The following is a 27,820-nucleotide window of genomic DNA, read 5'->3' as shown; positions in this document are numbered from 1 at the left end:
GATGGACGCAGTAGGCTGAGCACGGAGCCAGGCGGGGTGGGGGAGGGGTAGCGGGGAGGGTCCAGGCGTTTACAAGACCAGCGAGATATCCCTGGACTCTCCCAACACCAGTCGGGAGGAACTTAAGGGCGGCTGGAGTTCCTTTAGACCTGCGGGGGTGACTATACTGTCAATGTGACCTGTCCCCGGGTTGGTATGTGGGGACGAAACATGAATTTCAGAATTTAGGGAGAATTAGAGGAGTCACCCATCAATTCTCTATGCTGATGTCGCCGCCTCTAGAAATTTGCTTCAGTTTATTATATACAAAAATAGAGAAAAAAAAAAAAACCAGTATAATGAGCCCCCACATACCCATCACCCAGCTTCAAAAAGTATCACGACATGGCCAATCTTGTTTCTGGTCTCCCTTGTCCTCCTGGTATTATTTTGAGGTAAATACCAGATTTTATCATTCTGTCCATAAATATTTCAGGATGCAGCTGAAAGATAAAGCCTCTTAAAAAAACAAAAACAAAAACATGGCCACAATACCACTATCACATTAAAACATCAGTGAGTCCTTAGTATCATCGAATATCCAGGCTGTGTTCAAATTTCCAGCTGTCTCATAAATGTCATATGCTTTTTTACAGTTTGCTTCGGGATCGAAAGAAGTTCCACATACTCCATAAATCTTAAACCCCTCGGGAATTCCAGATCGAAACAAAAGCCAGAACAAAATTGGATTTCTCTATCCCTACTTTATATTTTGTGAAATTGCAATCGTGGAGAGGGTATTTTTTTGTCCTTATTAAAAAAAAAAAAAAAACAACTTTCAAAGGCAATGTCACTAGTCGTTATGAAAGCTATTTCCACGGCCCCAAGTTTCTAGCCTCATAACCAGAAGCACTTGGCAATCTGACTGCCCATCAGTGTTGGCGGGGGAGTCATTTCCCACCAGCATCCATCCGGACTGTAGGGTTCCTCCTGCAAAGGTCACACACCCTCAAGATCTCCTCTGAGGCCTAATTAAGTCAGAGGTGCCAAATCAGCCACCAGAGGGCTCCCAAAGAACTCCATGAACTTGGGGGTTACCCAAAAACCCAACTTGGTGCATTCTGATACAGACACTGAACATGCCGGGCAGGGACTTGTCTCCTGGCTCAGGTCAGATTCTACCAGGAGAATAGACCAAGCCTCCGGGAGATGAGGCTCCCCAGGGTGGGGTGGAAAAGGACAAGGTTCGCTGTCGGTTGCTCTGGCAAAAGATTTGAGGCTTACAGCCCTCCCCACCCTCCAGTGGTGGTCTTAGCAGATCCGCTTGGAGAGACACAGTACAGAGATGGGGAGTCTTCTGTGCTAATTAGCTCCTCATAGCCCTGTGATTGCTGATAAACCCTTTATTTATTGAGTACACAAAGAGAGCGTTGTTTTAAGTGATGTTACGCAAATGCAAGTAGGGATGGTTAACGTGAAATCACACACCCGGGAAGGAACACAAGCCTGAGAGCCTGGACACCCTGGCCTTATAAATCTCTCCATTTCCAGGCCTTGTTGCTGGAAACCGAAGAGTTGGGATGGGAGCCATTGATTGGATCTCGTCCTTCTCTGTTGGGAGTTTTGTTGAGGGACCGTATTCTTTGCTAGGGTTGCACAACTGGCTGATTTACAACAGTAAATCATCTCACTGTTCTGGAAGGCTGCAAGTCCTAACTCAAGGTGTCAGCAGGGCTCTGCTCTCTCTGACACTCTAGGGGAGAGTCCTTCCTTGCCTCGTCTAGCTTCTGTGTCTGCCTGAAATTTTTGGTGTTCCTTGGCTTGTAGATGGCTGCCTTATTGCTGTCTGTTTTCACGTCTTCCCCCCTCTGTGCATATCTGTCTCTATGTCCAGATTTCCCTGTTTTACAAGGACACCAGTCATACTGGATTAGAGCCACCTCCCCCCATGACCTCATTTTAACTTGATTACTTCTGTAAAAACACTACCCCCCCCCCCCAAACAGGTCACGTTCTAAGGTATGACGGGATTAGGACTTTGTATCTTTTTCGGTGGACACATTCAACCCATAACAGCGACCGTGTTGTAAAATAGATAATGTTTGGAAGGCCTGTAACGACACACCCATGAACTGGGCACGCTAGTGGGTCACACAATCCTGAGGCTCCAAAATAAAGTTACAAGTCCTCAAAGGTATCATGATAACACAAAGATAACGATGATGTGAAAAACTACATACTGTGACTTTACCAAGAAATGTGATTATAACCCAAGTTGCATTAAACTCACTAGATTTGATGTTTTCCTCTGATCATTGGTACAGAAAGTACATGCCGAACAAGATATCACAAATCTAGATTGTTTTTCTTTGGTTTTGTTTGTTTGTTTGTTTTTTGTTTTTTTCTAAAAAGGTACATCAGAGAGTGATTATTGTGCTACCCAACAGGCTATCACAGAACTCTTTTATATAGTAAATAAACACTCAGAACTCTTTTTGCATTAAGCACAGAGAACTTGTATATCTTAAGCATTCACCAAATCAGAATTCACACCGCTTTTCGGGAACACAAGCGTTTGTTACATAAATGAGCCCCTGTCTACTTGAGCTCATTGCCAGCAGAAAAAAACCCAGTCATTCTCTAGGGTTTTACCAGAATGTTCATGGCCCAGCAGGCACTGGTCCCAACAGGTACCGCTTCAGCTCCTGACATGGTTTCTCAATGAACAGTGTCAGGGCCAGCCCAGTGATGAAGGTCAGCAAACAGTGTCCAGAGAAAAGGTAGAACTGGAGACAAAGAGGGGCAGAGTAAATGCAATCCTACTCCCAGATTCGTACTATGTTTGGTTTTAAAGGGCATCATCCCGGCCCTATGATCTAGATCTGTAAGACCCCCAGCCCTGAACGTTAAAACTAAGGTAGGAGCGCCTGGGCGGCTCAGCCAGTTGAACATCCCACTCTTGACTTCGGCTCGGGTCACGATCTCACAGTTCGTGAGTTCGAGCCCCGCATCGAGCTCGGTGCTGACAGTGCAGAGCCTGCGGGGGATTCTCTCTCTCCTTCTCTCTCTGCTCCTCCCCCACCGGCTCTCTAACTGCCTCTCAAAACACATAAAAATAGGGGCGCCTGGGTGGCTCAGTCAGTTGAGCGTCCGACTTCGGCTCAGGTCATGATCTTGCGGTTCGTGGGTTCGAGCCCCGCATCAGGCTCTGTGCTGACCACTTGCTCGGAGCCTGGAGCCTGCTTCGGATTCTGTGTCTCCTACTCTCTCTGCCCCTCCCCTGTTCACGCTTTGTCTCACTCTGTTTTTCAAAAATAAATGTAAAAAAAAAAAACCAATACATAAAAATCAACTTAAAATAAATAGGATGAATAAAATCGAAGAAAGATATTATCCCAAAGCCCTCCCTCAAAGAAAGCAAAGGACAATAGGCCCCTAGCAGCCCCCACAACAAAGCGAGCTTCTCTCCCCGAGCCAGTGGGCTGCGTGGTGGCTCCAGCAGAGAAGGGACAGTGGAGCCACACGAGAGCGGAGAGTGGGGACTCACTCACCATGTTGGTGTCGCTGTAGTGAATGAGCGTTTCTTGAAGCCCGTTGTAGAGCATGATGAGGATGGGATGAACCAGGTAGCAAGCGTAACTGATGCTGGCCAGGAAAGCCCAGATGTGGCAGGAGAGGAGCCTGTTCACCAGCCCTGGAGGGAACGGGCAGCCTGACTTACGGAGCCATGACTCCGTCCGGTCCCTCTGGGCGCTGTGCACCTGTGTGCGTGGACTTCTAAGAAGGCCTTTATTCTCCTGATTTTTAAGAGAAGGTACCCCACACCAAACCAAACTTTGCAGGAATGTGAAAAAATAAGAGACGCTAATACAGCGTTTCCAGTCAGTTGACTTCCTTAGTACGACCTCAAGCCCTGAGCACCGACCGTTCCGCGTGGGAAACAAGGAACCAAGTCCTTCCACCGGCCTGGGTTCTGGCTCAAGATGCAGCATGGGAGCTGCTGGGCCCTGGGACGAGATGGGTCTCGTCGCCTGGCCTCAGGCTCGTCCTCTGTTACTGAGAGGCTTGCGTCTGGTCAACGTGTAGGTCCCTTTGGGGACAAATATTCCGTAACTCAGTATAACTTCTAGAACTGCGTTGTCCCACGCGGTAGCCATGAATATCCTTATAGAAGGCGGAAGAGGAGACACAGACACACAGGGGAGAGGCAGGGCGAGAAGGCTGTGTGAAGGTGAGGCAGAGACTGTAGTGATGCACTTTCGGGCCGGGAACACAGGGCTCGCTGGTAGCCATGGCAGAGATCCCCCCTCGGGGCTTCCAGAAGGACCTTGCCAACACCTTGATATTGGGTTTCTAGTTTCCAGAACTATGAGAGGATTGATTTCTGTTGTTTCAAGCCATGAAAGAAAGGCAAGAAAGGACAGGAAGGAAGGAAGGAAGGAAGGAAAAAGAAAAGAAAAAACTCGTTTCTCCTTTGCACAAGGCTCATCTCCAGTGCTCAGTCATGCATCACTGTTGTATCAGTTGCTCAGGACAAAATCTTTGCCATCCCAAATTCTGTTCTTTCTCCCATATCCCACAGAGTGCTACCATCTGTCTTTAAAACTGTCTATCTCAAACTGGACCATTTCTTCCCATCTCCTCCACTAACCCCCGCATCAAACCCACCAGCTCCTACTCCCTGGACCTGTACAGTAGCTTCCTGATGGATCCATTGGTCTCTCTCTGCTCTCCTTCTTGCTGCCCTGCAGTCTCCCTGCAACGTCCAGAGTGCTCTTTTAAATCACAGGTCAGATTACGTTACATGGTTTTTAAAATAAAATCCGGGGCACCTCGGTGGCTCACTCGGTTGGGTGTCCGACTTCGGCTCAGGTCATGATCTCACGGTTCATGGGTTGGAGCCCCGTGTCGGGCTCTGTGCTGGCGGCTCGGAGCCTGGAGCCTGTTTCGGATGCTGTGTCTCCTCCTCTCTCTGCCCCTCCCCTGCTCATGCTCTGTCTCGCTCTGCCTCTCAATAATAAATAAATGTTAAAAAAATTAAAATAAAATCCAGTCCTTCCCCTGGGCCTTGAAGACCCTGCATGACCTGGCTGCTACCTTCCTCTGTGTTCTCATTCCCATCTCTCTCCCACCTTGATCTTGATTCCTGTCTCACCGGTCTTCTTGCTGCTTCTCCCGCCCACTAAGCTCGTTCCAGTCTTGAGACCTCTGCCACACCATCCCTTTGCCCGCAAATATTTGCAAACTCACCCCTACTCCAGTTACCCTCCGATCCCGGCTTTATTTTTATTCCCTATATATATCCACACTGGAATTATACACGTATTTACTTAACCTGGCTCCAGATTTGTTTCCGATGGCTGCTGCAGCAAATTGCACAAGTATCGTGGCTCGAAACAACAACAATCTACTCCTGCATCATTCTAGAGACAAGAAGCCCAAACCAGTATGGCTGAAATCACGGTGTGGACAGGGTCACACTCCCTCTGGAGGCTCTAGGGGAGAATCCATTTCTTGTCTCCTCCGACCCCTCCCGGCTTCTGGCTCTCCTTGGCTTGTGGCCCCTCCCAACAACATCAGCAGTTTCAAATGTCTCCCCACTCCATCTTCGTGTCGCTGTCTCCTCTGCGAGTGTCCCTCTATCCTCCTCTTTGGAGGGTACACGTGACCGCATTTAGGGCCCATATAATCTCCCCGCCTCCCAATCTCGTGATCGCCGCCATCACATCTGCAAAGTCCCAGTTGGACCTGATATACCAGGGGTCGTTAATGCAGCTTACTAGAGTCTCCCGGGCTGTGTCCCCTACCCCCCCTGTGATCTCCTACAACAGAGACGTTTTTTCTTGTCTACTGCTCCACATCCTGTGCAACTTGAACAGCGCTTGGCGTAAAGCGAGCATTCCGGAAGTATTTTATATGATTGAGAGAACAGAGATGGAGTCACCGGCCAAAGATACCTTTGCCCCAAGTGAATGTCAAGGGATAAGATCAACCAAGACATTTCTGGGGAGCAAACAATATAGTTATAGGAAAATGAAGGCAACAGAGAGCCCGTGTCACGCAGGTAAACGAAACACAAAAGAACATCCTTAAAGCAAGCAACCTCCTGGTCACATCATGAGCCACAACTGGCTCCAGTCAACTGTTAATCACATTAAATTAATGTTGTTAATTCAGACCTTGTTTGTTTTGTAGTTTTATGGTTACTTTATTATTTTTTTCTGAAGACTTTATTTTTAAGTATTCTCTACACCCACCATGGGGCTCGAGCTTACAAACCCGAGCTCAAGGGTCGCATGCTCCACTGACTGAGCCAGGCAGATGCCCCCTTTTGTTTAAATTTTTTAAATGTTCCTTTATTTTTGAGAAAGAGTGAGACAGAGCGTGAGCAGGGGGAGGGGCAGAGAGAGGGGGAGACACAGAATCCGAAGCGGGCTCTAGGCTCTGAGCGGTCAGCACAGAGCCCGACACGGGGCTCCAACCCATGAACCGTGAGATCATGACCTGAGACAAAGTTGGATGCTTAACTGACTGAGCCACCCAGGTGCCCCATTTTTGTGGTTACTTTATAACCACATTTGTTTTGACTTTATAAATCTATGTATTATAAACATAAAAATTTATATCTAGATTTATGTATGCTCATGTTTAGGTAAAATTAGAATTAAAATAATTTAAGCCAATACTAAGGATCCCCAAAGACTTCTTGTTCCTTTGGAATGGGTCCATGTATTACTAAAGTTCAAGGACCCCTGAAGGAGAGACGGCACCACCGAAAGGTTTTAACTGGTGGAGTCACGTGGTCAGAAGATGGCTCTGGCAACTCAGCATGGAACCAAACCCTCATGGTCTACACTGGCCCTGACTCAGACGATGGAAAGATGATTTGAGGCATCAGGACCCCCCTTCTCACCCTGAGAGTCTCGGTGAAACACTTCCTCAAATGTTCCTTTACAGATGTACTTTTCTAAAGGTCACCAGGTGGACACATATTTTCTAGGATTGAACCTCACCTGTCACCTCCTACCTTGACCTGCTAACCAATCTTGCTATCTTATAGCACCAGAGATGCAAACCTAGAACATCAGTCGCGCCTGCAGTTGTGATGGGCTAACAACAACACTCTTTGAAAACACGTATCACTCAAGAATGCATCAAAGGACTTGTCTGTCGTCTGGATTAACGGAGGCGTCGTCCATGCTCAGGCTAAGAATTGCTAGCATTTACTAGCTCCACGGTAATGATAATGCCGCAAATCTGATTGATCTTTTAAAAAATATTTATTTATTTATTTTGCGAGAAAGAGAGAGAATGTGAGTGGGTGAGGGGCAGAGAGAGAGAGAGAGAGAGAGAGAGAGAGAGAGAATCCCAAGCAGGCTCTGCACTGTTGGCGCAGAGCCCCGCGTGGGGCTTGAACTCACAAACGGTGAGATCACGACCTGAGCCGAAATCAAGAGTTGACACTTAACTGACGGAGCCATGCAGGTGCCCCAAATTTGATTAATCTTCTTTTTTTCTTTGTAATGTTTATTTGTTTTTGAGAGAGAGAGAGAGCTGGGGGGGAGAGCAGAAAGAGAGAGAAAGAGAATCGATCCCAAGTAGGCTCTGCACCATCTGGGCAGAGCCCGATGCAGGGCTAGATCTCACAAACCATGAGATCACGACCTGAGCCAAAATCGAGAATCGGACGCTCAACCGCCTGAGCCACCCAAGTGCCCCCAATTTGACTAATCTTCTAACTTGACCTAAGACTCTCCCCCCAGCAAGTTATTCTTCAGTTAGCACGACTTTTACAAGAGACAAGAATACTGTTATGCTACCACCATATCGTGGGCGGCCTGTGCCAGGCCAGGGAGAGGAGTTGCCTATGTTCTGAGGCTCTGGGGACAGCTCATGGTCATTGTCACCAGGTGGGAGCAGTGTTAGGGTGGGGTCCTGTGATTCAAACAGCTGCTCAGAAATGCAAATACATCCGTCAGCGAGAACGCGGCCCATTTCTTCTTTAACATCATTTCTCCATAGAAGGGAAAGCGTTTAAAATTAAAATATTAAAGAACAAATTCCTCATCCTTATATACTCATCAAATTCAGAAACAGTTCTACCAATCAAACATCTGAGAGGGGTCCTATTGCACAGAAACGACGGTCACGGGCTTTGGGCATCGGCTTTTCACTCGGTCCGGGGTTCGTTTTCTAGCTCAACCACTACCGAGCTGCATGACCTTCAAGTGTTATCTCCAGGCGCCATCTTTCTCACAGAGAAATAGCACGTTATAGCTGTACCCACAGCGGTGTGGCCAGCGTCACCCAGGATCACATGGGTGAAATTCTCCATGAGACCTGGCGTAAGCCCGTGCCCCGTCAGCAAGAGTTGTTGTGATCAATTTATCGTTTTCCTCCTTAACCCATGAATCCCAAACGCCTTTGCTGAGGCTAAGTGGGTTGGGTTCACAGGCCAAACTTTAAGCTCATCCTGATTATTTCCCTAGGGTATATAAAGGTGTCATGACTCCATCTGGCTGTATTTCCAACCCTTCAGGGCTTCTGGGCAGTGCAGGGCCAGAACTTTTTCTGGATGATTCTTGCCAGTCTTTCTCCTGTCATTTTATGACACCCCAAGCATCCAGTCCCTATCTCATGCCAACTAGAAAAGAAAGGGAAAAAGACATCAGGTGACTTGGATAGCCATTTCTAACGTGAAGAAAACCCCTTTCTTGCCATTTAGGCCCCTTTTCTGCTTGACTTTCCACACATTGAGAGCCAGGCTCAATAGACAGTTCCCCAGCTTGTCACAGGGCTGAAGGGGATCTTGGGAACTATTCGGTCTCTACCCTCAGATAAGGAAACCGAGGCCCAGGGTGGGTGTGACCACCACTTTGGTCCCTGCCACTGGTATTTTGTTCTTACTGTAGGACCCTCTTTGTTCTCCTCCAGCTTCTAAAGTAGCTTCATTGGAGAGGCTCAGAACCCACATTCGTACATAAACCAGTGTAGAAACTGAAAACAGAATATGGGGGGGTTCCCCCAGGATACAAACAAATTGATGTCTTTGAGTCAATATCAGTCGTTCAACAACAAATAAAAAAGCCCATCCGCGCACACTGTGTTTTCGCATTTGTCCCCTTTAAAAGGACACAGTGTGAACCTATAAGCAACCCCCCGTGCTGCGTTGTACCTCCATAGCCTTCCTGACATGCCAACAGGACCCAGCCCACGGCTGCCGCCCACAGGGTCCGGTGGAGGGCCTGGTACAGAGCAACGGCAGGTGAAGAGGTGACAGAAGTATCATCCACTGCATACGCCAGAGCGACCACTGCGAACAGGGTGGCCAGGGAGCAAGTCCACCCCAGCAGGGCCTGCGTCTACAGGGAAAGGAGAGACACGGGTCAAGCTCCTTCTGGCCATTGTGTATTTACTTCCTTTTACACGAATTTACTTTTTGGTCACTTTCAGTATCTATTTGTAAACCTCGATCGGTGCCCAAAATGTCGCTAACACAAAAGGTTCGGATTACTGGTTACGATGGGTTAGGTTTGGGGTGCAGTGAGGGGGAGTGAGGTGTGTGACCACGGAGAGATCTTGGTGGTGACAGCAAAGTTCTGCACCTTGCTTGTGGTGGCGGTCACACAAATCCCCACGTGATAAAATTGCACAAAATGGCCATGAATCCCAAATAATTATTAAATGAAAGTTCAAGGGGGGAAAAAAAGGGAGAAAGAGAAGATAATGTTGGAGCCCGCTCTTGACCTCCCATTCTGTTCCTTAACCTAGTAAGGCTCCTTGATTGGTTCTGTCCCCACCAACAACTCAAGGGCCTCCGGCACCCAATCCATACATGGGCTGTACCCTAGTCACTGGGGTCATAAAATGGCAGAGGGAGTGGGAGAATGGAGAACTTTCTAGCTCAGAAAATAGCACCATGGGTTAAGTTCTATTCTGGGGCTCAGTTCAAGATCTTAGATTTTAGGTCATCTAACTCGACCTTTTTAGACCCAGATCTGTCTTCCAAGAGTCTCTCTTGCTTCTAAGCTTCAGTTCCCAGGTTGCTATGATAACGTCTCCATTGAACCAAACTAGCATCTTATCAGTCTACCATCTTGTCTCTAAAGGGAAGCTCTCCCCCCCTGGGCCTCAGATTCCTGTGGTAGGCTCTGGCTACATGGAAGGAAAGGCATTTCCTCGGGGGCTCTCCACAAGTCCCCCTTTTTAGGCTAGGATCCCCTTCACCTTTTCACTCATAATGCACACCGCCCCATCTCATTCCCAGCATATAACATATGCCCCCTGTTGCTTCCAGCTTGGACACTGTGTCCTTATTTTCTGGCTTCTAGAGGTTTGTGTTTGGTCTGCCCGTCCCTTCCACCTTGTTTCTCCAGCTCAGCTTGACTTGTGTTCTGGCTCTATGCTTCCTGGTCCTGACTCAGCCCTCGGAGTGGTTCACAAATACTCCGTCCTTGAGGCACCTGGGTGGCTCAGTCAGTTAAGTGTCTGCCTCTTGGTTTCAGATCAGGTCATGATCCCAGGGTCATGGGATCAAGTCCTACATTAGGTTCTGTGATGAGTGTGGAGCCTGCTTGAGATTCTCTCTCTCTCTCTCTCTCTCTCTCTCTCTCCTGCTGCCCCTCTCCCCTGCTTGCTCACTCTCACTCTCTCTCTAAAATAAAATAAAATGAGGGGTGCCTGGGTGGCTCAGTCGGTTGGGCATCCTGCTTTGGCTCAGCTCAAGATCTCACAGTTTGTGAGTTCGAGCCCCGCGTCAGGCTCTGAGCTGACAACTCAGAGCCTGGAGTCTGCTTTGGATTCTGTGTCTCCTCCTGTCTCTGCCCCTCCCATGCTCATGCTCTGTCTCTCAATAATAAATAAGCATTAAAAAATAAAATAAAATAAACAAATGTTCTCCCCGCATCTTAGATTTCACCTCTGCCACCAGAGGAACTTTTGTGCAGTTCAAGGGCAACACCAGCTAGTGTTTTAAATAGATTGCCCCAAGTGTAGATTTGAGATCAAGAGATGAGAAGAGCTTCACCAAAGTCAGCTGGACAAGCTAAGAGAGGACAGCAGAAGAAACGATCAGCAGGGATTCACTGGAAGCATAGGGCTTCACCGGAAAGAATGGATATACAAGGGCTACGTGACTTTTCCTATAGGCTCGAGTTATGATATTCCCCTGTAGATGCACGATTCACTTGTAGATTACAACAGAGTGCCATTAAAGAGGCGCTTCAGCAGGGACTGGTGGAAGATTGCATGGGAGGAGTGGTCAATGAGGAAGACGAACCCAGCTTTCCAGTTTGAATCTCGAGGTTGGTTGGTGAATCAGAGTGATTACCCGCAAAGAAGCCAGGGAAGGAATTTCACCTGCAAGGTAAAGTAACAGCTTCTTCCCCCTTAGATACCGCATGTCCTGATTCTCAGATGGAACCAATGAATCTGACCAAGAATCCTATCTGTAGAAACCAAGGAGCTCATGCTATTAAAAAGTAACTATGGGGCAGGGGCACCTGTGTGGTTCAGTTGGTTAAGCGTCGGACTCTTGATTGCCGCTCAGGTCATGATCTCACGGTTCGTGGATTGGAGCCCCACGTTGGGCCCTGTGCTGACAGCGCAGAGCCTGCTTGGGATTCCCTTTCTTTCCCTCTGTCTCTGCCCTCCCATACTGCCCATGCTCTCTCTCGCCCTCTCCCTCTCAATAAATAAATAAGCATTTTAAAAAAGTTATAAGACAAGTAACTATGGGAGCCTGGGTGGCTCAGTCAGTTGAGCGTCCAACTCTTGATTTCAACTCAGGTCATGATCTCATGGTTCGTGGAAGTGAGCCCCACATCGGGCTCTGGAGCCTACTTGGGATTCTCTTTCTCCCTCTCTCTTTGCCCCTCCTCAACTCTCTCTCAAAATAAATAAATAAACTTAAAAAAATTAATTATGAAAACAAACAAACAAGTAACTATGTTCTTTCAGAAGAGGGCCTTGCCATTGCAATCTCATTGGGTGTGTTTTTCCCGTGTCAGGGATTTCTCTGGGTCTGTACCAAGGGTCCAACCGGTGGAACACCTCTGGGTTCCAATTCTGGAGCTTTCTTAAAGGAGCTCCGTGAAGAAAGCAGAGAACCAGGCTTTCACGAGAAGATAAGGTCTCTCTTATTCTCTGGCACCAAGAGACATTGCTAATGCAACACAACACAATAAAGTACTGAGCAGTCTGGTTCCTGCCCATGGCTTTGGAAGAGCCTGGCCGAATGGGCCACTCCAGTCCCAAACAGATGCGGCCCTTACAGTGAAGTATGGGACAAACTTACCTTGGTTTTAAGAATGTTTGCCTGGTGGTTTTGGTGCATGAAAATGCTCAGAAAGAGCCCCACGAGGAATGGTCCGAATCTGCAGTAGGGCTTCGTGTAGTACTCGGAGAAGTACAACACAGTCACGTTTTCACTGAAAAACAAAAGAACATGAGGCAAAAGGTCATGTTTGATCTAGACACGAAGAGAGGAATGTCTCAGATGTCCATCGGCACAATCGGCAAATCCAAAGGAAAATTTGGGGTGCTTTTGTTCATTTCCTCAGTCGGATCTACAGGCGGTACCCTCAGGGTCCTGCCTTGTGCCACAGCTGGCCTGCTCAAGTTCCAAATGCCCCTGGGCCCCTCCACCCTGGACCCCAAGGAAATACGATGACCGAGTCCATTTTAAGGAGCTGTGCTGGCAGCTGGCACATCACGATAGCTCTAAAAATGTGGTTTTCAGAAGTGAACGTCTTCGTGGAACGTCTTCGTGGTTGCTTGGGCCACATCCCCGGAGATTGTGGTCTGAGATGATGCTTGCTGGAAGCATCAGCGGGATTTAAGGTCTCCCCAGGTGATTCTCATGTGCTTCTAGAGTTGAGGACCTACTCTATTAGATTAGATGGGATTGGATGGGAATGAGCCTCTCCCTCAGTCACCTGGCAGGGCCCGCAGGGGCCAATGATATGACAGGAAGGGCATAGTGAAAAACCTGGGGTGTCTTCATTCATTCATTCATTCATTCCCCTCGCAAATACATGTGGAGCACAATGTGTGCGAGTCGCGGTGCCGGGCTATTTTGCATCGGGAGGTCAGTGAAGGCTGCTCTGAGAAAATGACGTTTGCACTGACACCTGCAGGAAATGAAGAAGCGAGCCCTGCCAAGATCCGGACTTCAAAGGAAAAGCATCCTAGCGTGAGGGAACAGTGAGTGCAAAGGCCTGAGGAGAGAGCGTGCTTGGTGTGTGAAGGCTAGAAGGCTGGCGTGGCTGGTCCAGAGTCAGCACATAGGGGAGTGATGGAGGAGGTCAGACAGGGCTTCTACCGTGAGAGCAGTGGGCAGCCTTTGGAGGAATTTGAGCAGATGACCGACAGCATCTGACTCCCATTTGTATCACTCTGCCTGCTGCATTGAGAACAGATCAGCAGGAAATCGTGCCGCTGTTTCCCGCGTGATGCACAGGGTGGTGATAAGGAAAAATCGTGATATAAACCTCACTGGGGAAGCAAAATAGCATAGCGGGTAAGGTCCTCGGTTCCACTCACACCTATGCCGCTTACTAGCCGTGTGACCTTGAAGGGATAACCCCCACTTCCGTAAATTTCAGTCTCTCCAGCCAATAATTGAGCTTCCGAGCTGCAAGTCGGCGGCGGGAGGAGAAACCCAATACAGCCGCGTGGGGGCGCTCCTCTCCTCCGAGAAACATTTCAACGGGCAGCCCACGCGTTCCCGGTACTTTCAGAGAAGACCCCCCAGCGCAAGTTGAAAGGGTCAGAAGTTTGGGAACAAAAACGCAATCAACTTTCCCATCCAGGCTGAATATTTCCCACCCAGTTTTTCCACGAGCCACCGCACACAGCGCAAACAGCCTGGCGCTCGCTGAGCAGCCTCCCTGGGAGGTCCTGGCCATTCCGAGGGCAGGCAAGCAAGAGGGCCCGGCTGGGAACCGTGGGTTACCTTGCTTCTGACGGAGCTGCGACCGGAAGGGAGTAAGCCAGGGTGAGCAGAGCTGTGGCAGTGAAAGATGCCAAGAACAGCATGGCCCCGAGGAGGACAAGGACATGTTTACTTCTGCAAAGAGAGGACATTGACAGAAGCACTCTTCAGTTTCCTTCGCTGCAAAATTTGTGGCCACGAAAGACTTGAAAGCTTGGCAATCAGAGGCACTTCCTGCCAGGCCTGCCTTTGAGAGAGGCTGATGTGGGGGCAGCTGTGAGTTAAGAGAACTGGCTTAGCCTTTAAATGTGACCATTTACTGGCTGTGCGACCCTAGGCAGGACCTTGAACTTGATTTTCCTCATCTTCACCCTGAAATGTACTGTACGGCTCAAGATGTGACCATGCTTGGGAATGTTCCTTGCCACCCACGAAGCATTATGCAGACATAAATGGTGGTTGATTCGGGAGAGAAAGGACTGTCAGGCGCAGGGGGACGCAGGGATGGGGTTAGGGTAAGAGGCGGTCCAGGGATTCTCCCCCCACCCAGATGCAATCTGAAACAAACATCTGGGTGCAGGGAGTTGATGTGGGGGTAGGAATGAGGGATGGCATGTAGAACAGGGAAGCAGGGAAAACTAACACAAGGATGTGCTGTCAAGGTGGCCAGTACTCAATTCTTCCAGAATGTTCTGTGGAAGATGCGCCTGAAAACTGTCGTGGAAGATGAAAGAAAGAGGCATTTTCCCAGTGTCTTTTATCCCCCATGAGCCAAGGGTGGCTCCACGAAAGTTAATTCCTCCACAGTTTGGGACTACACATGTGTAAGGCCAAGAAGGGTCCCGAAGGAGGCCCAGCTGTAATATGTAGGAGGTTCTGGGGCAGGAAATGAGATTTAGGGACATAGGCTTTAGAGTTAGAGTAAGGTACTGGTTGCACCTCCTCAGAATCGTGAGGGTCGGGACAAAGACGATGTGCAGTAGTATAGAAGGAATGTCAAACACAGGCGTAAGACAAGACTATCCAGGCATAACCCTGCCCAGATGGTGCCTTTGACAATCCCATTCCACTGCGTGAAGTTGCCACGGTTCTTCATGAGGAGGGGATAAGGGACCATTCGTTTATCATGAGTGAGGCAAACGGCAAATGATTTTCATCCAGAGTGCCAATTCTAGTTTAGTGTTAATGCTCGGAATGGAGGAGTGTTAGCTCGGTGGTGCTGTGATTGATTAGTAATGTCTGCTGTGAGAGTGGGCTGGGAAGGTATGACAACAATGCTGTCTATTTACTGTTCCTCTTGCCAGACCATTTAGTTCTGCCCTCCTTGGATTACTGGCATTCTATACAAGTGTGTTCTCTAAAGGAAAACAGCTCTACCTTTTATATACCTCCCACCATTTAGAAGCTAAACGTAGTTGCACGGCCACAAGCTTGTATAGTGCTGGTTTTTAGCTGAGGAATTGAAAATCTACCTTCCATGACAGCCTCTAGGAAAGATGCTGACCTTGGGGACTCAGGGGTCTTAACACACAAGGACACTCAAGTAGGTCCCCACCTACTACCTACTCTAGTAGGTCTAGAGTGAGGAAGTACTAAGAATTCATTGTCTTAGGTCAATGGTTAACCATCCAGTAAGGCCATCCAATAAAAACCTGCATGTACCCAAGTCAATATTTGTTTAACTCCCTGGGAGACTTGAGCCCAACCCATGGCACCTCCTCCCAGGAGTCAGACAAGTCTCCACGGGCTAACTGCCTCTATAATAAAACTAATAAAGCCTCCTAATCTAGACTGTTATGGGCTGGATTTTGTCCCCCCCCCCCCAAAATTCTAACTTCCATCACTTCAGAATGTGGCTCTATTTGGAGATAGGGTCTCTAAAGAGATAATGAAGGTGAAATGAGGTCATTGGGATGGGCCCTAATCCAATGTGACTGGTACCTTCATGAGAAGAGATGAGAAGACTGACAACCACAGAGCAAAGACCGCGTGAAGACACAGCAACAGGCCTCAGAAGAAACCAACCCTGTGCCAAAGGGTCCCCTCTGCCAGCTCGGGTCAGTGGTTGTATTTTCTGCCTGTTTGAGGGGACTCCTCCTATGACCGTGGGATTGAGAAAAGCCCAGAGCTTCAAGTGCCACCCACTATCCCCATTCTCTCAAGAGGGTTGGTCCCTCAGAAGGGCCCTCAGGGGCCATATAGCCCAAGAGGAGGAAGGAATGGTCTGAAAAGACCCTGGTATTCTTTGAAAGCCTGTCAGCCCCCAGCACCCTGGCCAGGATGCCCCACAGGATTTTTCTCACCGTTTCTTCACAAATACCTGTACCATCAATGAGCACATCCTGCTGCAAATGCCACCTCCGAGGAGACCTGTGGAGGCTCGCCCTTTCTCCTCTGCCAGGGCTGCCGGGCCTGCAGAGGCCTCACACCTGCCCCACCTGTTCCCCGCAGGCGCTTGCCAAGGTCTCCAGAGCTCTTGGAGCAGCCATAGTCCGTCACAGAGCCGAGGCCTGCGACAGCCCCAGAGAATTGGGCCAGGTGCTCCCCTGCCCCTGGAGCTCTGAGGGTTTGACTGCCTTGTGGGAGGGAGAGTCCACCCCCGTGGAGGCCCTGGGGGCCTGAACAGGTCTAGCCTCCTGCTCAGGGAGCCCCTCTCCAGCAGCAGCAGGGATCAGCGACCCAGGAGTGTCCCAGGAATCCCCACCCTCTCTAAGGGGCTTGGAGAGGGAAGGGGAGGGGAAGGGAGGTCAGCATCCCAAAGCCACCTTGACCTACTCTCAACCTTCCTTGTCTGATCCACACTGAGGTGAGAGTGGGAGGGCACACTAATTCCTAATCCCCACTGTTCTCAGCGATTTCATCCTGGGAGGTGTGAGTATAAATCAAGGAGGCAGAGGGGTGCCTGGGTGGTGCAGTCGGTTAAGCGTCCGACTTCAGCCAGGTCACGATCTCGCGGTCTGTGAGTTCGAGCCCCGCGTCAGGCTCTGGGCTGATGGCTCAGAGCCTGGAGCCTGTTTCCAATTCTGAGTCTCCCTCTCTCTCTGCCCCTCCCCTGTTCATGCTCTGTCTCTCTCTGTCCCAAAAATAAATAAACGTTGAAAAAAAAAATCAAGGAGGCAGAGAGTGGTACGTCTTTCTACCAGAGGATGTTCGGAGCTATTTTTTTTTAAACCTTCATTTCCAAGATAGAAAGCAATGTGATTCTTAGATCTCATTTCCATCTTATCGTCGGATTTTATTTCAATCTCATATGCTCTTATCAGTTCTATTATGCTATCCAAAATTGCCCTCTCCACCTCCCAGCCCCCACTCTGAGAAAATAAGCCATTTGATTCAGATGCTTTTGTTTCAGGAGACGGGGTAGGGAAGAACTTGCCACGTCTTCTGACTCAAACTCACTATACCAGCAAAACCGCCTCTGTGCTGAGTGGAATCCATGGAACATTTTTTTAACGGTTAGTAAAAAGACAAAAACCAAAAACCAAAAAAACAGCTCCTGTACATTTAAATTTAGAAAGCATTGTGTGCTTAAGATATGTGAAAAAGCAGATTTCCCTTTGTTTTTTTTAGGTGTTTAATTCTTAGATTAAATTAAAATCAGGATGGCTTGAACGATTGCATTTGGCTAGAACAGGCAACCTCATGGGTCAGCCTGTGATTCAAAGGTCTGTCCTACAAAGAGTAGTAACAGGTAACCACAATATAGAGCAGGTCAAGGCGTATTTAGAACTCCGCTTCACCCCTAGGAGTTAAAAACTTGCAAGTTAGATAGGAAAAAATGACTATTTTCTTACATATCCAAATAGCAAGGTTTATATTTTGTTTTGTATTATTAGGAACATTCCATATTGGCAACCGTGTAATTGGTGGCCAGAGGACTGAACATTGATAAGAAGCTTTAAGGAAAGCAATTTGTCATTATGCTTCAAGAGCCTAGAAGACATTCATGCTCTTTGACCCAGGGATTCCCCTTAAAGATATGCATTCTAAAGAAATAGCAGAGTGGAGACTCTGATCACCACGAAAATAGTTATCAGACGATTATTCACGAAAGCAAGCATAAAATTGGAAATAATCCAAGTATCTAACACCAGGGGAAGGTGTAAGGAGATTACAGTTCATTCCATAGAATGAAACATTACACACACATTAAAATTATGTTTACTTAAAGTAAATAAATAGGGGCGCCCGGTGGCTCAGTCGGTTAAGCGACCGACTTTGGCTCAGGTCATGATCTCACGGTTCGTGGGTTTGAGCCCTGCGTCCGGCTCTATGCTGACAGCTCAGAATCTGGAGGCTGCTTCGGACTCTGTGTCTCCCCCTCTCTCTCTGCCCCTCCCCCACTCATGCTCTGTCTCTCTCTCTCTCTCTCTCTTTCAAAAAATAAACATTAAAAAATTTTTTTAATAAATAGGTAAAATTGTGTCTCTTAGAAGTACGCTTAGAAAACACTTACGTCATGTAACTATTAAAAGAAAGATACTGATGTATATACACAGAAGCCTTTCATGTTTAAAAAGTGGTGCGGAAAAAGATCAGAAAGATAAACACAGAAATATTGACAGGGAAGTCACCTCTTCTTGAGTGAGGAATGGGTCTAGGGTGATGGTTTTCCCCTCTATTCATCCTACTATCTTCCCATACCTCTTAAACTGAACATGTATGTTAACAACAAAAAAAAAGGGAAAAATCTTTTAAGATATGGCATGGATATCCCATAAGCTATAAGTGTCCTCGTGAATTATTGAGGCCTGAGAGCTTTTCTAGAACTAACAAAAATTACGGTAATAAATATCTGATGGGGGGAACAGGTACACTGATGTATCGCTGGGGGCGCGGTAATTACTTCCCTCTTTCTGGAGAACAACCTCACAATATGCAACAAGCAGCAAGAAATCGTTCCTGCGCTTTGCCCTAGTCATTCCACTTGGAAATGGGTCCCCAAGGAAATGAACAGGAGGAAAAAGACAGTCACTGAGGTGCCATCTGGAGTCATGAACCACTGGAAATAATGTAGATGCCCGACCATAACAATGGCATAGAAATCCTAAAACCGCGGAGTATGTGGCTCGTGTCGCTACGCGGAAATGTTTACAAAGACAGGTGAATGGAAGAGACTGAGACTGGAGATTACACACGCCCTGATTACGACCCTGCAAAAACACAGAGGGGTGTGTGCAGGACGAAGCTTGGGGGAGAACGTGGAGGAAGATCAACAGAAAAGGATTCGGTGTCCACACTGCTCTGAAAAGTTCGTTTCCTAAATCGCAAAGGCTGCTCTGCCCAGAGCTGGAGCGCTCGCTGGGAGTGCCGTGGGAGAGGTCCCGTGGCCAGACCCGCTGGTCCCGGGGACACTCACTTTCTGTGGATGAGGACGATCGCCGGCGTGATGAGATGGCACTGAAAATCGTTGGCCAGGTACCACGTCCAGCCATTACACTGAAACGAGAGGAGCAGAGGTCACTCACCGGGGCCACTCGCTCACCTTCCTGGAGCTGGAGGCTGGGGAGGTGTGGGGGGGTGGGGGGGCGGTCCAAGGGAAGAGAAAGGAATTTGGGGCCACAGGATTTCACGTACCTCATCTCACTTAATCCTGTAAGGAGCCTAGGTGCTGAGTATTGTTACTGCCAGGTTACAAAAGGGAAATGCAGAGCTTTCTCTCTTGAAAAAAGCAGTAAAAGCTAAGCTCCCAGGGCAGTTGGAGGAACTCAACTCCACCCAGTTACACGAATGCAAGGGACAATTATCGTTTCGGTGCCCTCAGAGCCGGTAAGGGTCCCTGTTGTCCTCTCTTCCCTGCCTTGCCGGCCCTCCCCAGCCCCGGGGAAGGAATGTGCTCATCTAGATTGGAAGCCTGGCTCCAGACGAGCTTGTGCCGGAGAGCCCAGAGTTCCCACGTGTGAGAGACGTGCGGTCGTCTGGCCAAAGCCACATCTTTCCGCAGGCTGTCCCGGTTGGTGTGAAATGAGCCGGTTACCTGCCTCATTCTTCTTCAACGCGACGAAGTTCCTGGGGGCAGCTCCCTCCAGGGCTCCGGAGGTAAAAGGCTCCTTGCTCCCTCCAGTCCCCAATCCGGTCCTCGAGAGCCCAGACTTATCCAGCACAAGCGACAGCTTTCCTTGTCCCAGCTAAAGGGAAGTGCCCGAGGTGGGGGATCGGTGAGACCTCCAGGCCAGACGGCCCTCACACGTCCGCTTTCAAGGACCAAGGTGGGCTTTGCCTCAAACAGGTGGCTGGCTCGTGTCCTCGCCACTGATTCCCACGTGGGGCCCAGGCCGGTCCGCACCTGGCACGCACGATTCAATTACCCCTATTTCACTTTTGTTGACTCCGAAGTCATCGTGAGGATCCGAGGGCTTCGGGGGAAGCCCCAGCCAGTATAGACAGATGTGGTGGCTCTGTCTGATCTGGCTTGAAACGGAAAAATGACTCATTATGGCGCAGGTGAGGCGCAATGTTCCATCCCAGTTACAGGCCGTCTGCGTGGAGGTAAGGCAAGTGTCCTTTCTCTGTGGGGTGTGACATGGAACCTTGACGGAGCAAGGTTGGCCGCTTCCGGACACGCACCTGCACAGTTGGCCCCTCAGTGCCCACCACCCTGCTCCCTCCCTCTGCTTTTCACAGCAACTGCCCCTGCCAAGGCTGGTTTGGTAACACTCACCCATCCCGAGAGGCTAGTCTCCCTGCCCCCAGCCACCCCCTTCCTATGGCTTCACTGTTACTCCAGAGAAAGTGCCAGAAGAAAGGGCATCAGACCCAGGCCGGCCCTTGGAAAGTTCACGAACCGTGTGAAGTGACACCCCGCGTTGGCTCGTGCCCATCTGCCTGTTCCCAGCCCATGACGCAGGACTCACCGCGTTTTGGACCCACAGGAAATTATTTAGCAACAGCAGATTCGTCCACCACGCTCGCCGGCAGTTATCCACGTGGAACTTGGGCACTTCCCAGACGGGTCCCCAGGGAACAAGAGAGAACAATCCAGCCAGCAAGCACACCGAATACATGTGAAGGGGCTGCAACCTGGCAGGAAAGAGCCAGAAGAGAGAAAGGGACTCTCCACCGTGGTTCCATTCAGTCCCCGGGGTGAGCGACAGAGACGCTCTGAAACGGATTGTGCTGGGTGGGCGACCAGCTGCCCACCCCTCAAACGTTCCTACGCTCGTGGGTAAAATTCTTGAGCTCCCACCCCGGGGCTCCGGTGCTGCTGAGGCAAACGTACGTCAGTCACTGAGCAGGTGGTGATGAACTCGTGATTTGTGAGTTCGAGCCCCGCGTCGGGCTCTGTGCTGACGGCTCGGAGCCTGGAGCCTGCTTCCAATTCTGTGTCTCCCTTTCTCTCTGCCTCTCCCCCACTTGTGTGCTCTCTCTCTCTCTCTCTCTCTCAAAAATAAACATTAAGAAAAAAAAAAAATACTCCCATCAGGGGAAAAGTACCTCTATTTTACCGATGGGGAAATCACAGAAGTTTGGGTGACTTGGCCAAGGTGGCCCAACCACCCAGCGGCACTGAGGTCTGCCACCAGCTCACATCCTTCCCCCTGTGGCCACCCTGGATGACAATGCCTTTCCTCGCTCCTTCCCTCTTTTCCTTTCTCCCTCCTTGTTTTCTTTCTCCCTCCCTTCCTTCATACCCTACCTCCTTCCCAGCTACAAAGACGGTGGGGGAAAGGCACAGGTGTCCTTTAGAAACAGAATGCCAGCCCTATCTGCCACCTGCCTTAGACTCTCCAGCAGCCGCATTTGTCAGTCAAAAGAAATAGCCACAATGAAGGCCAATAATATACTTTACGTAGCCCAGCGTATCCCGAATGTTATCGACAGGTAATCGCTATAAAAAAAACTAGCGAGCAGTTTTCCATCCTTCCTTCTTTGAGTCTTGAGAATCCCGCGTGCATTGTACGCTCACGGCACACCTCAGCGGGCCATATGTCTGGTGGCCACCTACTGGACATCGCTGGTGCAGAGGTTCGAAGCGAGGCCGTAGCAGGGGGGCGGACGCAATCCCGGCATGGATTCCGGGTGAGCTACGATCAACAGCCGTCTTTTAAAAGGACATATGTAGAAATTCCCAGTTGAGCACAGGGCCCAGCAGCACCTCCGGGCATCTCAGGCGGGGGTGGGGGGGAGGGGAGGGTGTCAGGGCCCCGGGCTGGCTGTGACAGATGGGAAGGGCCAGACTGCTGGAGGTCCACACTCCAGCAGAGTCGTAGGGCAGCACCCAGCTGCCCCGTGGGCACCGGGACCCAGACCTGTCGGCCTCCGGTGCTCCCCACGCTGATACATCCTTCATAGGCGTGCCTAGCAGACAGGAGGGCTGGGGGCATGCGGGGAGCAGCCTGGAATCGCAGATCACGGTCAGAGAGAAAGGGCTGCTGACTGGGCCAAAATGCATCTCCCCAGATCAGCTCGGACAACAGCCACAGAGCCCTGCCTGGGCCCGGGCCCCGCCACATTAGCCATCTGACCGAGCTGTCCTACAGCTGAGCCCGAGGCCTCCGCCTCCCAAGCCTTCCTTCTCACCATCTGTCGCTTCCCTGGGGACAGTAAGTCACCCCCCCCTCCCCCGCTCCCCTCTGAACGGAGTTCAGGTCAGATGCCCTCAGGGGGGAGCACGGTACAGGCTGTGTCCTCCCCAGTTCAACCTCTGAGTGGGGGGGCCCATGGGGGCAGGGCAGAGGCTGGGCCTCACCTTGAGGAGCAGAGCTACGGATATGTGGCTTCTAGTTCTGTCGAAATGCTCCTACTGAGAAAATCATGTAACTTCTCTCCTCTTCTAGGGGGACAGGGTGGGGGGGATGATGATTCCTTAGATTCTTTTAAGGAGCATCATGATTCCTGCCTCCTAAGGGTTTTTGAGAATCAAAGGAGATCAATAAGAAAACAGCCGGCAACATGGAAAGAATCGCATAAATGTAAATTGTTCTTCATTTTTGTCCAAGCTGCTGGGAGATTGAAAGTCTAGGAGGGTTTTCAAAGATTAAAAAGTGCAATATTGGCTGTCATGCGAGGTACAAGAAGCAGGCATTCTCTTAGCCGGTGGGTGGGAAGGGAAAGTGGAAGATGTCCATCAAAATGTGAGATGCACTAAACCACCAATTCTAGAAATTTACCCCCAAAGATGTGCACAAAAGTGTATTGATATTGAATCATTGTCTAAGATAGCAAAAGCTTGGGATTACCCCCACACCCATTAACAGGGGCACGTTAGATTCATGACTGTCCACCCACACAGAGCCATCCCAGGCCACCTTTAAAATCAGTGGGGTGCCGGGTGCCTGGGTGGCTCAGTCAGTTAGGCGTCCAACTCTTGGTTTCATCTCAGGTCATGATCTCACGGTTTGTGGGTCCAAGCCCCATGTCCAGCTCTGTAGTACAGTTTGGAGACCACTGGGGATTCCCTTTGCTCTTCCCCGCCCCTCTCCCACTCGCTCTCTCTCAAAATAAATAAATAAACTTTAAAAAAATAAAATCAGTGAGGTGGGTCGTTGCATGCAACAGATTGATATGCCAACATGAAATCATTATGTGAAAAAAGCTACCTGTAAAATAGCACGGTTTATAGTATAATCATATTCTTAGAAAGAAAAAAAGAAAGAAAGAAAGAAAGAAAGAAAGAAAGAAAGAAAGAAAGAAAGAAAGAAAAGAAAGAAGGAAGGAAGAAAGGAAGGAAGGAAGGAAGGAAGGAAGGAAGGAAGGAAGGAAAGAAAGAAAGAAAAAAGAAGAAAGAAAGAAAGAAAGAAAGAAAGAAAGAAGAAAGAAAGAAAGAAAGAAAGAAAGAAAGAAAGAAAGAAGAAAGAAAGAAAGAAGAAAGAAAGAAAGAAAAAGAAAGAAAGAACCCAGGGGCACAGGGGTGGCTCGGTCGGTTAAGTGTCCGACTTCAGCTCAGGTCATGATCTCACAATTTGTGAGTTCAAGCCCCACGTCCCGGCTCTGTGCTGACAGCTTGGAGCCTGGAGCCTGTTTCAGATTCTGTGTCTCCCTCTCTCTTCGACCCTCTCCTGCTCACGCTCTGTCTCTCCCTCTCAAAAATAAATAAACATTAAAAAAAGAAAAAACCCAGTGCCTGTAACTATGTAAGTACATGGAAAGTATCTGCGAGAATTTACAAGAAACCGTTAACAAAGGTGCCCTGCGGGGGAGTGAGACTGCAGTGGGTACCCTTAATTTTAGTGTATAACCTTCTGTGATAGATATTTTTATTAGTAATGTTTTTATTGTAACAAAAACTCCCTTTTTTTTTTTTTTTTTTTTTTTGAGAGAGAGAGAGAGAGAGTGCACGTGCGTGCAGAGAGAGACCCTAAGCAGGTTCCACACTCAGCACAGAGCTCAGCTTGGGCTCAGTCTCCCGACCATGAGATCATGACCTGAGCCGAAATCAAGAGTCAGAGGCATAACCGACTGAGCCCCATAGGTGCCCCCAAACCCCTGATTTTTAACATGTACCTCCTAGTTGGAATAATCACACAGTCTCAAGGGTCTGAGACATCTTCTCTCCTTGTTTCCCGTGACATAATCTTTGTTCCGATTTACCCCGGGAAGCTGGCGTTTTGCACTTTCTTATAGCTGCTGTAGCTCCTGGGTCCCCCGTCTCCTGCCCCTGTCCTCTTACTGTCTATTCTCAGCGTGATTCTTGGAGAATGTGACTCGGCCCGTGCCACTCCCCTGCTGGAACCCTCCAAAGGCTTCTTGTGCCCCAGTAAAATAGAAGGTCCTTAAAGCAGCATACAGGCCCTCTAGATCCTGGCCACGGGGCCCCGCTCCACCTCTCTGACCTCGTCCCCTCCTGTTCTCCGAGCTGCTCTCTCCACTCCAGTGGGCTCTCCGCGGTTTCTCAAACATGCCAGCCACATTCCCTTCTCAGGACCTTAACACCTGTTCCCCACATGGGCCCTTCTTCCCCCACAGCACTCTCTTTGCTTAGAACATTCTTTTACTTCCTTTGACACAGGTCACTTTCCCTGACAACCCTTCCAGAAGAAGACCCCACCTTGCCTCCTTCTCCAAATAAGCACTTTGTGCCACCTATGGTCCCTGACCTGCTAGAAATGCATTTGTATATTGCAACTTAATGTCGCATATTTATTCATGGATTCTCCATCTCTGGTCACTGGAACGTAACCTCCAGGCCAGAAGGCACTTGCGTGGTTATTAACTATTGAATCCCCAGGGCTTACAACAGTGCCTGGCACACAGTGCTCCCTCAATAAATACAGAAAGAGGGGTGCCTAGGTGGCTCAGTCGTTTGAGCGCCTTACTGTTGATTTCTGCTCAGGTCATGATCTCACAGTTCATGAGTTCAAGCCCCCTGTCAGGCTCTGCACTGACAGTGTGGAGCCTGTTTGGGGTTCTCTCTCTCTCTCTCTCTCTCTCTCTCTCTCTCTTTCTCTGTCCCTCTCCTCACTTGCGTGTGCTTGCATGCACACATACTCTCTCTCAAAATAAATAAATAAACGTATAAAAAATACAGAATGAGTGAGTGAACAAATGATCTCATTTCCAGTCCTCTTGGAGATAAGTAGGCAAGTACTTGATCATAACTAAGAACAGTGGGTTTTGCTGACAAGAATGAGACCATCAAAGAGGCTGGGAGTGTGGCTGCTTTCGCACTGGGTTTCCTTTACGGAGTGAGTTCAAACTGGGCTGGTGATGTTTCCCCCGATTTTTCAACAAAGTTATGTCCCGGGTTGGACTCTCTCTTCCTGGCTCCAATCTGCCACTTTCTCAGAGCTCCCTCCTCAAGAACATCACCACCGTCCGCCATATTGTACAGATTGGAAATTCTGCGTATCCTTGACTTGCCCTCTCTCCGTTCCCACGGCCAATTGTCAGTCCAGATCTGCTATCCTCCCCAAATATTGCAATAGTTTCCTCACGGGGATCCTCACCACCATCTTGACCCATAAGACCTCTCACACACAGACACACACACACACACACACACACACACACACACACACTACTGCTTTATCTGCCTGCTAAAACACTTCCTGTCCTTCAGTCCCCAGAACAGGACTTTTCCTCTGAAGTAGATTTCCCAGGCAGACCCCACCATGCCCTGGATTGGATGCCACCATTGGATTCCACGCCCCACCCCCTAACACTGCATCAGCATTTATCACTAAGAACCTGTGGCCTGAATGTCAATCGGTCCCTCTCCTCCAGAAGACCACAGGGCACAACATGCTAAACCCAGGGCCACGCACCCAAAAAAAGGAATAAGGAGTCTGTCAAGCATCCAGGACAAAGGCTAGATTCAATAGAGTTTGGAAGAAACCGCAAAGGCCATGGTGAAAAGAAATCAATAGAGGCCCATTCCGTAGCCCATACTCATTCTTACCCGATTTTCCGGAAAAGTTAAAAGGTGTGAGTGGCGACCACAGTAACAACGACGGCTTCTACTTGCGGAAGGCTTACTGTATGTCACACGTGCCTCTGAGTTCTCAGCGCACATGCTCTCATTTAATCCTCGCAAGAGTCCCGTGGAGTGAGTGCCGTCATTCTTCCCATTTTTTGAGATGAGAAAACTCAAGCCCGGAAAGGGTGAGGCACTGCCTCCAGGTCACATAGCTGGTAGAGGACTGAGCCAGCATGAAAGATTTGACAAACCAGAGTCAGAACTTACCCACTCCATTTTCCTAGCCCACAAGATTGTTGCAACAGCCCCCTCCCGCTCTGTGACAACGAAGCGTGACAAGAGAGGCAATGGCCATAAGTAATGAGAGCCAGCTCTAGCTCAGTCAGCAACAAACCGTGATTTAGAGACTGTACAAAAGGAGGGTGGGTTCCATGAGCTGAAGTTTCCTCTGCTTCCCAAGCTCCCTGTGTCTTTACTGCATCGTGGGTTCCATCCTTCGTCCCAGGACTCTATCCCCTCCTGCCCCAACCAACCACCCATTCATAAGGAGGGGCCATGTCCGCCCCCCTTCCCCCTCAGCAGAACCACCATCACCCCAAGCTTCCACCAACCCCTCTCTTTGCTGTATCTTATTTGATTTTTATCGTCACCATCGGTACTCTTATTTACAGGACACAATTACCACTAGTTCGTACAAGACATACACATTCTCCCGTTGAAGACACGTTCCATAGAAATCAGACAGCACGTTTATGGAAATCTGCTGCCCGTCAGCGGAGGAATAAGGAGGTTTCTGCTGGTTTCATATAGTTCAAATTCTATTAGGGCAAATATCACGAAAATCGGCATCTTCCACTGGCAAAAGCTGCTAGACAGCAAAAACCAACTTCATGAAGAAAACGATTTCTCTCCGTTTACTTTGCTTCGCACGTTCCTTCAGAAGAGGGTTAAAGACTAAAAAGCAATACGTTGTTACACAGCAATAATGGATTGAGACATTTTATAAACAGACCTACCTTGTAAGGCGGCTGAGGAAGTATCTGAGGATGACATTAAGGGTTGTTCCTTTGTCCGAATTCTGATGCATCCTTAGAAATGACCTTGCGCTTAGCCAACCACTGAGAGAAAGAGAAGAGCCACAGGAATTACTTATCAATGATACAGTTCATCCGATGATTAATTTGGTTGTCTCCATCAGGGTACAATAAGTTATGCAGCAGTAACAGGGATCTCCAACACGAAAACAGTAACAGTTTTTTTCTTGCTCGCGTGATATGCCCACGGCCAGTCGCCTTGACCTCAGCGTCTTCCAAACTAGGGGACCCGGGCTGAAGGAGCGGTCACTGTCTGAAAGGTCACTGGTGACCACGGCAGAGAAAAGAGCATTTTGGAGGGCTTCAAAGCGGCAATTAGATGTCCTAGCCCAGAAGCGACATGTTTAAAGCTCTTAGCATCACGGCAACCCCAGGCACCCCTCCTTGGCCAGACCTGGATTCCACCTAACGACAACGGGTCTGGGAAGTTGACTGTTACCAAGTGCCCGGAAGGAAGAG

The 27,820-nt window shown here is 49.1% G+C and overlaps 1 protein-coding gene across 1 annotated transcript; it reads right to left on the bottom strand.

Annotated features, from left to right (window-relative positions):
• Window positions 1-269: 269 nt before the first annotated feature.
• On the bottom strand, window positions 270-27,820 carry LOC106978892 (O-acyltransferase like protein). Its single transcript, XM_015076652.3, has 8 exons — window positions 27,284-27,820; window positions 20,767-20,932; window positions 19,272-19,351; window positions 13,934-14,047; window positions 12,275-12,407; window positions 9,155-9,341; window positions 3,531-3,673; window positions 270-2,765 (listed from the first exon to the last, which is right to left on the bottom strand). Exons 1-8 carry the CDS (start codon window positions 27,352-27,354, stop codon window positions 2,640-2,642), a joined length of 1,020 nt encoding a protein of 339 aa, XP_014932138.2. The 5' UTR covers window positions 27,355-27,820; the 3' UTR covers window positions 270-2,639.

Source organism: Acinonyx jubatus, chromosome D3 (genome assembly GCF_027475565.1).
Source record: "Acinonyx jubatus isolate Ajub_Pintada_27869175 chromosome D3, VMU_Ajub_asm_v1.0, whole genome shotgun sequence".
In the NCBI taxonomy this organism is placed as follows: domain Eukaryota; kingdom Metazoa; phylum Chordata; class Mammalia; order Carnivora; family Felidae; genus Acinonyx; species Acinonyx jubatus.
Note: the sequence above shows the minus strand (reverse complement) of the source record. Positions and strands in the feature narration are given on the sequence as shown.